Here is a 12,296-nt window from a genome sequence, read left to right as displayed (position 1 = left end):
AGACATCTGTGCCTCACCTGCCTCATCTTATCCTGGCGACTGCTGCTTGCCACCAAATGAGATGCTCCCTGTCGACCAGTGCCTCACCGGCAACGGTACAGTTGGTGACCCTTGTGACGAAGCTGCGATGGCGGCTGCTTTCCCAGCTTCCATGTCTCCGTACGCTGCCGCCCTCCTCTGGCAGTGCGGTTGCGTCACTGGTCACTTGTCACCTGATGTGCACTGCGCATCTTCAACGTCTTCGGCTGCGCCCATAGGGAGTCAGCTTAAAGCCGGCGCTCCGAACGAAATCTTCAGTGGGCATGGACGCACGACAGGAATGATGGCCTCACGCATCTTTTTGTTCATTCCACAGGTCAGTTGCCTTTCCATATAAAGACTAAAATCCGACGATCCATTTATAATCGTGCTTCCATGCCCAGAAGCAGTGCTTAGTCCTTTTTGTTCTTTGTTATTGCTTTTGTGCGGTGACGTTGAGAGTAATCCCGGTCCTCCGAGAGAACAACAATCAGATACATTATCCGAAGTTCTGAAAACCTTACGCGATTTGAATCAAAGGTCTAAAAGAATGGAGGATAACCAAAAAGCAATGCTGGACACTATTACAGAGTTAAAAACGCATCAGGAAACGGTGGCGGAAGCGATATCAGAAATTAAAGAAAGACTGGCGACGGTAGAAAATCAGACCGGTAGTTCTTAAAAATGGCAGCATGAACTCGGTGACGTGCGTGAAGCGGTGGGGAATATAGCAAAGGACGCTGCATTCCTACGCTCCCGACTGGATGATGCGGAAGACCGCTCTCGTAGAAATAATCTACTTTTTTATGGTTTAACGCACATCGCCACCGAATCCGCTGTTCAATCGGAGGAAAAGATACTGGACATTCTAACTAACACTCTAAGCCTCAGAATAACTAGTGACAGCATATCGCGCGCACATCGTATTGGTAGATTCAGTCCAGGGAAGTCTCGTCCGTTGACAGTAAATTTTGCTGCCTATAAAACGAAGGAAGAAATATTATCGAACCGCCCCATGCTAAAAGAAATGAGTATCTCTGTTAGTGAAGATTTCAGTCCCGCTACACGTTACGCCAGAGAAACTCTTATCGAATACGGAAAAAGTCAGAATGTACCATTTAAATTAAGGTATAACAAGCTACTAATTGGTAAAAAATGCTATGTATACGACGCCACTGAGCAAAATGTCTGTGAATTGAAGCCGTTAAGTAGTACCTCAGATGATGCCACGGCGTCTGTTCTATCCTGAAGATCAGGCCGCAATGTTCTAACAGCGCGCCCATAAGATAACGCGAGGGGTAGGGACCTCGATCCTATAAAATCAAGACTACCGGTTCTTTTTACTAATATTCGTAGCTTCTTACCTAAAAAAGATGATCTCTGTAGCCTAATAAATGATTGTGATGCAGACATAATTGCATTAACCGAAACGTGGTTGACGAGTAAAGTAACAAACTCTGAGTTATTCTACTGTAATAAAAAGTATAATATTTACCGTACTAATCGCGCTAACACACTAGGCGGTGGTGTCTTAATTGCTGTTAATGAATGCTTTGACTGTTTCCCTGTAGCCATATCATGTAACATTGAATGTGTATGGTGCTGCATTTCTGTAAATTTCAAAAAGGTTGTGATCGGTGTTTGTTACCGACCACCATCATCAGCCCCGACTTTTTGCGATAGCATGTACGATTGCTTGTGCCAGATAAGTGTTCGCTTCCCCGGAGCGCCAATATTACTTATGGGCGATTTTAACTTCCCGAATATTTCCTGGTCAAGCACGTGTCCTTTATTAAATACGACTTCCGCAGAATCGAAGCATTTTGTAGAGATATGTGCTGATTTCAACTTGGTTCAGGTAGTTACTTCCCCTACACGTGTAACGAACACCACATCATCGCTTTTAGATCTTGTTTTAACATCATCAACAGATGTCATATCTAAGGTTACACACTCACCCGGCTTGAGCGATCACGACGTCTTGCATTTTTTTTTATTAGCCTGGCAATCGTACCGTCCCAAAACAGTATTAAAACCATTCGTGATTATAAAAACGGCAACTTCACCGCTATCAACTACGAACTTGCTCTTTTCCTTGATAATTACCTACCTAAAGTTGCTGAGCGCTCACTGGATACTAACTGGAATATATTCAAAGAAAAAATTCACGATGTTGTTAACAAGTTTATTCCGAAGAGGCGCGTTTTTTCGAATAACAATGCTTCATGGTATACTAAATCTTTGAAACGCCTATCTAACAGAAAAAAAACGTCTTTTTCGCACAGCTAAGCGGATGGAAAGCCAGGCTAAATGGTCTGCTTACAAAGAAGCTGCCTCGGCCTACTCATCTGCGATAAAGAATACAAAATTTTCTTTCTTCAATAATACCCTTCCGAACATGCTCACAAATAATCCAAGGAGCTTCTGGAATGTAGTAAGGCCTAGTGCATCGAAAATCATATCACTTAGCATGTCTTCCGCTGAGCCTATACCTCGGCAGCACTGCGCTACGATTTTAAATAATGTATTTATAAAAGCTTTCACTCCTTCAGCACATGATAACGACCTTCCAAGGCTACCATGCTGCATTTTTTTTCCTATGGATTCCGTAATTTTTAACTCTACTGGCATAAAAAAAATCATAGACACTCTTAAACTTACGTCTTCTTGTGGAATAGACGAAATCGCGACGAAATTTCTAAAAAATACTAGTGAGTATTCCTCTATCCTCTTAGAGAGCATTTTTTCACAATCGTACCTGTCTTCATCCTTGCCTCATGACTGGAAAACAGCAAAGATTATTCCTATCCACAAATCTGGCGAAACTCAAGACCCTTTTAACTACAGGCCCATATCGATTACCTCAGTACCATGCAAAATTATGGAGCACATCATATTTTCTAACCTCGTCAACTTTCTTGAAGGAAATAATTTTTTCTCTAACAGTCAACATGGCTTTCGCAAATTTTTTTCTTGCGAGACTCAGCTGGTAACTTTCATTAATGACTTACATGTATATCTTGATAGCGGTTTTTTGACTGATTGCATATTTTTTGATTTTTCTAAAGCTATTGACAAGGTAAAACATGTAGTGCTACTACACAAACTAAGCGCACTCAACATTGACCCGGCAGTACTCAGCTGGATTCAATCGTTCCTTTCTTCTCGTTCCCAATTTGTTGTAACTAATGACTCCACATCTCACGCGGCTCCACTTGAATCCGGTGTTCCACAAGGGTCTGTTCTTGGTCCTCTTTTATTTTTAATATATATTAACGATTTACCTGATAACATTTCCTCACAAATTTGTTTATTCGCTGACGACTGCGTTATATATCGAAAAGTGACTAATGCATCTGATATGGCTACCCTTCAATCCGATTTAAATAACATATCTAACTGGTGCTTCACTTGGTGCATGGAACTCAACATTAATAAATGCAAATCTATGCGGATTTCTCGTTCTAACACAACTTGCCCTACCTACGCCCTTAATGACTGCCCCCTTCAATCCGTTACATGCTACCGTTATCTTGGCATTCATATAACTAGCGCTCTTTCTTGGAAGCAGCATGTACAGTATGTAATATCTAAAGCTAACCGCTCCTTAGGATATTTGAAGATAAATTTTTCGCTTGCGCCACTTTTCACTAAAACGGCTGTTGTACACAACATACGTCCGCCCCCAATTAGAATATGCCTCATCCGTTTAGGATCCTCATCAGATCACATTAATTAACGAAATTGAATCGGTACAAAATCGCTCGGTTCGTTTCATCTTAGCTAACTATCATCGCACTGCTAGTGTTACATTAATGAAGAGTACCCTTCAAATTCCATTATTATCTCTTCGCAGAAAAGAATCGCGCATTTCCCTTTTTCATAAAATCTACTACCACAACGCATCGCTTCGCCCTCTTTGGATCCAAGCTGCGCCTTATTATTCGGCTCGTCGTGACCACTTACATAAAGTTAACATACCCCGTCATAACACCGTCGCGTGCTCACAATCATTCCTTCCTAGGACTTCAGTCGACTGGAATAATCTACCTACATAATTAGTAAGCATCAGTGACCCCACTCGTTTTAAGAATGCACTAATCAACATAAAATAATGTATGGTGGCAAATGGCATAATTATGTACTTATTCGTGAACATTGTCTGCATGCTAAAGTGTATTCTTTCTGTATTTTCATGTTATGTAAGTCTGTTACTTGTTATGATTGCATTACTACTTTTTTCATATTGCTTTTGTTCCTTGCAAATTCCTTGAACTAATCCTGCATTTTTTACTCTTCGAATGTATTCTCGCTCCTCCCCTCTGCAATGTACAATCATGTACCTTGAGGGTATCACAAATAAATAAATAAATAAAGCTTTGGCGGTCTGTAAGGAATTGTTTATTGTAGTTGAAAGTGTTGAATCCACAGTCTATCTGGGATAAGTGGGTTAGGATGATTTCGTGCGTGACTTTATCGAAGGCACCCCTTAGGTCTAGCACAAGGACTACCATACCGTCACTAGGGTGTTCGACTGGCTCGAGAATCTCCGTATGAAGTTGTGACATCCTACGTGGACCGGTGTGGGCGGAAGCCGTACATGTTGTCTGCAAAGATGTGTTGGGTTTCTAGATGGGTGGAAAATCTATCCCGTACCGTAGACTTCATCAGCTTTCCCACACAAGAGGTTAGGGAGATGGGCCGGAGATTGTCTGTGTTTATGGCTTTTCCTGGTTTAGGGATGAAGGTTACCAACGCCGTTTTTCAGTCAATGGGAAGAGGGGTGTCACCTTACCAGATTGGATTAAAGTAAGTGAGGAGCTGCTCATAGGCTGGGTCGGAGAGGTTGGCTATAAGCTTTACCGTTACCTTATCCCTACCCGGAGCTTTTCCTCGTTTTATTTTGGCAAGTGCCGTTTTGAGGTTATGAAGCTGGAACGGTCGATCCGGCTCAGCGTTCTCAGAGCCTGCATATGAGTACGCGTGACCTCGGGCATCCTGGTGTGTGGATAGATATTTGTCTCTGAGGGAAATAGCCAGTGCGGCTGTGTCTCCGTTAAAGTTGTGGATAGCTCGCTGGAGGTGTTTATGGGTTTCTGTGCGGGTTTGCGTAGGATCAATTAGGGTGCGGAAAAGACGCCATGTACTCCGGTTCCACATTTGTCGAGCGGCCGTATTGCATCGGTCTACCCAGTTGGAGTCGGCGAGCTGGGCCGCGTACTCTGCCGCCTGCTGGGTGAGTTCGGTGATGCGAATTTTGAGTTTACGGTTGTGTTTTTGCCGGCGCCAACGGCGGACAAAGCTGTGCCGGGTCTCCCAGCGGTGAAGGAGGTGGTTGTCCACCGCCGGATTCGCCTCAGAGAGCGGAACCTGCTGTTCAGTGTCTGTGAGTTGCGTGATTAGCTGTTGAGACCAGGTGGTGTACCCCTGTTCCACTATAGGCTGTGGGTTGTTGTAGTTGGAACGAAATTTTGTCCAATCTGGAAGGGTTGCCTTGTGGTGAGGACGAGTGAGGGGTGAAGTGCGGATTGTGGTCGTGGAAATGCGGTGGTCGCTACCGAGGGTTTCATCGGTATTGTGCGAATCTGCGTATGTTATGTTTTTAGTAAATGGTAGGTCCGGGCAGGTATACCGAGTCACGTAGTTCCCAATCCGAGTGGGTTTGGCAGGGTCCGTGTGAAGAGTGAGGCCCAGCGTAGACGCAAGCTTCGCCAGGTCGCGTCCGCGTTACTCTTCACGGTGGTAGCCCCATAATCGACTGGGGGCGTTGAAGTCTCCAACAATTATGAGGGGTTCCCTGTTTGCCACCTTTAGTGCCCTGCTGAAGAGATCAGCAAAAGTGACGTTTGGTAGTTTTGGTGAGCTATACACATTCAGAATGGGAAGCGGGGGATCGTGTTTTCGAAGCGGAAGAAGGGTGACCGTCGCATACGAAAATGCTACATTACAGTCCAGGTCCACCAGGGAGGCCGTATAATTTTTATGGACACAGATGCAGCTCTGTGCGTCCTGCTGATAGCTTATGTAGTTCGTGAAAGTGACGCCCTCCCCCGCCTCTCGGAGGGCTACTACAACAGGAAGTTGAGGGAGGGTTGTAATGAAGAGTCTAAGGTCAGCTCGCTTTGTGCGCGCCTTGAAGCCTCGACAATTCCACTGCAGGATTTGAACAGTATCCGAGTTGCGTTGTGATACTCGGAGGGATTTAGGGTGTCCCGCCATGTTGAGCACTGGGATTTAAAAGGGTCAGGTGCGGGGCCCGTTTTGAGCCGGGGCCCCCGGTAGACAGGAAAACCGACGGAATCGGTCCTGCCGGAGAAGATCTTTCACCTCGCGCGGAATTTTGGTTCTGCTCTCCTTAATATTTTGACCGACAAGGCGCTTGACTGTGCCTCTCTGTCGGGTAGCAGGAGTAGATATTGAGGTATGTGCCGCCATAAGCCACGGAATTTTGCCGAGGGCTGCTTCGAGAGCGGCTGTGAATTGCTCTTCGAACGCCTGAAGTCGTCTAGCGTTCATTTGCGCCTCCAACGCGTTGAGCCTCGCCTCTATCACCGAGAGTCCGTGGTTAGGGGACGCGGGAGGGGAGGTATCGCTATCCATTGCCTCTACTGACAGAGGGACGGGCGGTGGGGGAGATTTTTGACGCTCTTCTGCAAGAGCTAGCTGTTTTTGTAGGTTAGCAATTTGCTCTTTAAGAGCAGTGATTTCGATTTGCTCCGGCGTGCGGGGGGAATGGGGAAAGGAAAAGGGAGGAGGTGAGTGGGCCACCCCACCCTCGCTGCCCACCTTTATTCCCTGTTTGACTGCGTTGACCCAGGCTCTTTGCATCTCCGGTCTCGCTCTGGTGGCTTGTTTCCCTGCCTCTTGCTGTGGCAGGGGGGCGCGCGTCCTGCTTTCCCTGGTCATTGGGACCGGCCGGGGCGCCCTTCGTTTTGGGTGGTCAGAGTCATCTCTCTGGTGCACGGGTTGCTTTGGTCGCCGTTCCCCACGTTTACGACGGCCGCGCTTGGGTTTGGGACGGTGACCCTGTTCCGACGCTGGTGTTGCAGTGGCCGATATATTGCAGTGCAGGATCGAGTCCCCGTGGCATGGGCTCCTCCACACAAGGTACGCTGCGGGACGCATTCGTGCGGTTCGCGTTGCCCGTCTAGAGATGGGCCGCAGTTCCACACAGCCCGCACTTGTCCGGCCTGGGGCCGGGACAGACGTCCGTACGGTGGCCGACCATGCCACACTGGGAGCAGGCAGGGATCGTGTGCCGATACGGGCGGATTTGTATAAGCGTAGCCTCGTAGTGAATGTAGCGTGGTTTGTTCTTGCCAGCAAAAGTTACTCTTGCCTTATTTAATGCTCCGAATTTCCGGACCGCCAGGATTTCTCTGGAGCGCCACTGGAGACTGGAACGCAAGATTTCATCGGTATCCGTGTTGCGCACCGTGACCACATCATAACAGATGTTGCCGCCGTCTTGGCGGAGATGTCCGAGTAGGGGGATTTTTCCGGCGGGAGAGTCGAGCTCGATATTTCCGATGATGCGGTCAGCGATCTCGGGCTTTGCAGTGTAAACAGATATAATGTTCTGCTCCTTAAATGGGAGAACCGTGATGACTTGTGCGCATTCCGCGCCCAGGTAGGCGATGAACGCTCTTCCGTATCCGGTTTCATGTTATTTCTCGTGCAGAGACACCCGTGTTCGCGGGCTTCATAACAACTAAATCCTCCGGGGCTGGCTTGGGCATTGGAGTCGGTCTCCAGGTCACCGGAGGCCGAGATTTACCATCTAAAACGCGCGAAGCGGGCGGTGTTGGCTTGCAGGGGCGAATGCCGGCAGCAGGAGCGGCCGAGGAGGCCGCATCGATGGCCGCCGCGCTTGTAGACTCCTGTGTTCGTCGAGCGATCGCGGCAACGAGCGCGGGGCTCTTCAAGGTTGAAAGCGCCTGCTCTCTATTGCTGCTGGTTTGTACGGTGGCCCAGTTCATCGAGTCTGGGTCATATCCTCGGTATGTGGCTTGCTGAGACATCTTGTGGTGGCGCGGAACGGCTGCCCCATCGAACCGGGTGGCGGCTCCGCCGTTAGGCTTAGCCGACCCGCCGGCGTGGCCGACCCATGAAACGCTCAGGAAAAGCTTTAAATGGGCCCACCTCGCTGGAAATCGTATCCAGGGATGCCGGATGACGTTCGGCGCCCGATGGTCGCAGCGTGGATGGGCTCAGACGAGAGTATCCGCAGCTCCTGCCGAAAATCGGCGGAGCCGATACGCTGCACTTCCGAACTGGAGCACACACGTGGTCGGTTCACCGGCCACAGTCGGCCTCATCTTCAAAGCGATCTGCAATGTTTGCAGAGTGCGCGTAGTGCTAGTAGCTTCGCGTGCACTGTGCTTTCCACGTTTCGTTCGCATTGAATCGAGAGATACACGAAGTCAATTTGATGGCTGTTGGTATCGCGTTTCCTCACACAAACATTTTGACAGCCAGTTTCCGCGCTCATCGAGTGAAATGTCTTCATGTTTACCTGCGTGCGCGTGAAACCGTGCTTGTTAATTTAGTTAACGCACGTTGGCGGGCTAGTTCCTTTGAATTCATGATAGAATGTGTAAGCGCGACTGAACGAGGACGTAGAAAGAAACAGACACGCAGAAACAGCGGTCTCTATCTGTCTCTTTCTACGTCCTCGTTCGCTCGCGCTTACACATTATATCATTCTTAATTTATTATGCGAATGTTTACAAGTTTATACGGCCGATAAATCTACTAGCGTTACTTCGTGTAGCTATCTACTAATTTTCTATCGGAATCGGCGCTTCGCCTTTCGGGCGAAACTGCAAATTTTTGCCGTCGCTGTGGTGTTTCTGTTAAAGTCCAAGGGCGATAACACCGTCGCCGCGCGTGGTATACTGCACGTGCGAGTGAAAGCACGCGAGGGAAGCCGACGATCGCCGCTCAATCTGACGCACGCGAAGGAAGGAAGCGGAGGGCAAACGCGCCGTCTTCTGTCGCGCAAAAAGCCATGGGGTGATGGGACAGAGGGAGAGGGAGGGGGCGGGTTTGTGCTCCGGCAGCAACTGTGCATTTTGCGACCGGGCGCATGGGGAACTGACGATCGTGGCTCAATGCGCGCGCCATATGTGAAGGAAAGTGGGAGAGGCAGCGGAGGAGGTAACGTCGGCGGCTTCGACTCCGACGACAAGTGGTGCTTAGCACGGCCTCACGGCTCGCTCGCGCCGTATCTTCAAAGGCATTTGCAGACGGCTCATAACTGTGCGCGCTTTGTTGTCGCCCATCTAGCGTTGAAGTGATAGACCACACGAAGGTCACTTCGCTCTCTGCTGGTGCTGCGCTTGCTCGCACCAGTGATTTGACAGCGAGTGTCCGCGCTCTTCGAGTGTGATGTGTTTATGTTTGCTTCTGCACGCTAACACCAAGCTTGCTAATTCAGTTGGTAAGCGAATGTTTCCAAGTTTATAAGGCCGGTAAAACTACTAAAGTTACTTCGTATAGCTGTCTACTGATTTGCTATCGCAGTCGATGCTTTGCCTTTCGGGCGAAACTGCGACTTTCCTGATGCTTCCTCTTCTGCTTGGGCCAAATTAAGACTGCAGTATTTGTAAGTAAATAAATAAATTACGTTGTTACCCGGTCAATGGAAAACGCTCTTCGCGAAAGGCGTTATTTCAGAACAGGGCCGGTGCTTAATATGTTTCGCAGATAGAAGTACCTTCAAATCATGTTTACGTTTAGGCGTCTTCTGGATTGTTTTCGCTTTCGAGGAGCAACTGTAGTTACGATGTACAATTGCTTTCGCTCATTTTCTTTTTTCTTTCTTTTTTTTTTTGTCAGGAACAACCTGTCGGTCGAACTTCTACTGGAGCCACCTTATAAGGCAGACCAACCCCAAGATCCTGACGAGAGGAGAGGGGAGCCGTCTGTTTTCCTTCTAGCATTACCAGAATAAAGCCAGCTGGTGCTCGCATCTCTCGGACCTCGCAACTTGCAAAGAAAGCGCAGAAAATTTTGCCACGGTCGACAACTTCGGTACGTGATTGAAGGTGTCTTCCGTGCACGTCCAACAGCAATTGGTAAATAAATAATTATGCAAATGCCGTGCAGTCTGGGAATCATTATTGTGCCAAGCATTCTTCGGCTATGCTTGCTACGATTGCTACAATTGGGTGGATGTCTGATTTTCCCTTTATAGTTACTTACCTCCACCTAGCGGGTTTCCACAGAACTATTACGTCAAGCACTTACCTTTGCTTCGAGTTGTCGATAAATTCGACTTCGCTCTGCCAACTGCTAGCTGCCTGGTTTGCTCAGATGGCAGAGCGGATACTCCGGAAGGCGATGGTTCCGGGTTGGAGTCCTGGACCAGGACGAATATTTCTTCAACTGCGAGGCTTTTGTTCCGAGGAACCCATGTGGGTTTCCTTTCTAGCAATGTCTGCGATTGGGTGAATTTCTTGTTTTGCCTTTAGTAAAAGTTTACGCCTGCTTGAATTGGCCGCAATTACCTAGTCCTCAAAACAGGGGAGACTGATTTGTTTTTCTTGATGTTGAAAAGCTGCTTGAATGTCAAAAGCATATTCTATCTTGTTCTGCGGGAAAGTGTTAAACACAGACAGTATCTCTAAGCTGTTACATGAGCTCTCTTTATGAATGACAATGGAATAAAACTGTTTACCTTTGCAAGTTTCAGAATGCCAAGATTGCGAAATTTTCGAGGACACCACATCAGATCTCTTAAGATATAGACGATAAAAGTTTCCATAAATATAGGTACAGACTGAACACACACTGCCTGCCTGTGCTTTTTTCTTTTGCAAAACATGGCGGCCAACCCCGCAGAAGTGTGATTTCGTCTGTACATGTATTCAGCCTTTGTGTACACCTTCTATGCGCATGTGTGTGTATGGCGTTCTGATTGTTGTACTTGCAATGCGGTAAGCGTTGTTTTCATATATTGCGCCAGTCATTTTTTCACCTTTGTGCTTAAATGTGAAAAATGGGGCTAGCCAGTAATGGCCTAGATAACCAGCACTATTGACAAAAACATGATGCAAATGCAATGCACTCGTAGGAATCTAATGAAACGACGCTTTCAGGCAAGAGTCACTTAAATTTTATAACATTAAGTGCAATGTATACAATTGTCCTTATTTTCATTCGCTACAACACAGACTCTTATGCAATGTTTGCTTATGTGTTGCACAAGTCACAACTTTAATATCATGTAATGTATACATAGGTCGGTGGCTCACTGAAGAGTCGGCTCACTAAGACTTCAACCAACCCGTAAGGCTGAATTCGTGTGAGAGTGGCTGAGTAGAATTTCGGCAGAGTTTGGGCCTGTGTGAGCTGGGCTGGGTAGATTTTTCGGAAGCCTGCACACACATAGCCTTATATTATGTCATGATTTGGCGAGTGTGTAGACACGTCTTCCGTCGCACTCAAGGCACCGAGGAGAGGGGGAGGTGAGATTCTACTCAAGCGGCTCCTGTGTATGGCGCGGCCGCTTGAGTAGCCATCTGCGACGAGGAAAGAGCACGGTGAAAGAACAGATCTACCGTGGTACAAAGTCTAGGTGAGGCAGGGCCTGATAGCTTCGTGTGCGCTGTATTCTCGCCGTTCGCAATGAAGTGGAAGGCAGTGCGAAGGTCAATGCGCTCGCTGCTGGTGCCGGTTTTCCTCATCGAGTGAAATGTGTTTATGTGTGCCTGTGCGCGCGTAAGATCATGTTTGTTAATTTAGTTAGCAAGCGAATGTTTACGCGTTTCTGCGGCCTATAAAACTGCTATCGTTACTTCGTATATCCGTCTATTAATTTGCTATTGCGCTCGATGCTTCGCCTTCTGGACAAAACTGCGGCTTTTTCTCCTTAACTTTTATTGCCAGGATTTCTTTTTCTTTTTACCATGATGGGCAGGACCACGAGTATTCGGCGTGCTTCCCAGCACAGTTCGCGCAGTGGGCAGTGTTCTCGCACGCTTCTCATCTGCGTTTTGGGCACTTACCGCATTGACATATTGATTACACATTGTGATTACATATATTACATATTGATTGACACTTACCACAAGTCAATCGGCCTTGAGAGTGATACTGAAATAAATGACTGATTGACTGATGGAACTGTCGCCGAATTTTCGACACTTAAAACATTGTAGCGGCTTTGGTACATATGACCTGACATGAATTTTGACATACCCGGCCTCAATGGTCTCGGTTGGCAAACTTTATATTGTGGGCATTTAATTTATAAGCTGTTCTTTGGCATCTGT

The 12,296-nt window shown here is 47.4% G+C and overlaps 1 protein-coding gene across 1 annotated transcript in view; it reads left to right on the top strand.

Annotated features, from left to right (window-relative positions):
• Positions 1-10,115, top strand: part of LOC126524711 (uncharacterized) — a 313,342-nt gene extending 303,227 nt beyond the window's left edge. The window contains exon 19 of the mRNA XM_050172996.3: positions 9,859-10,115. Coding sequence (XP_050028953.2) covers positions 9,859-9,973 — 115 coding nt within the window. The 3' untranslated portion in view covers positions 9,974-10,115. The remainder of the gene's footprint in view (positions 1-9,858) is intronic.
• Positions 10,116-12,296: the final 2,181 nt, after the last annotated feature.

Source organism: Dermacentor andersoni, chromosome 3 (assembly GCF_023375885.2).
Source record: "Dermacentor andersoni chromosome 3, qqDerAnde1_hic_scaffold, whole genome shotgun sequence".
In the NCBI taxonomy this organism is placed as follows: Eukaryota; Metazoa; Arthropoda; class Arachnida; order Ixodida; family Ixodidae; genus Dermacentor; species Dermacentor andersoni.
The sequence above is the reverse complement of the archived record's forward strand: the minus strand, read 5'-3'. Positions and strand labels throughout refer to the sequence as shown.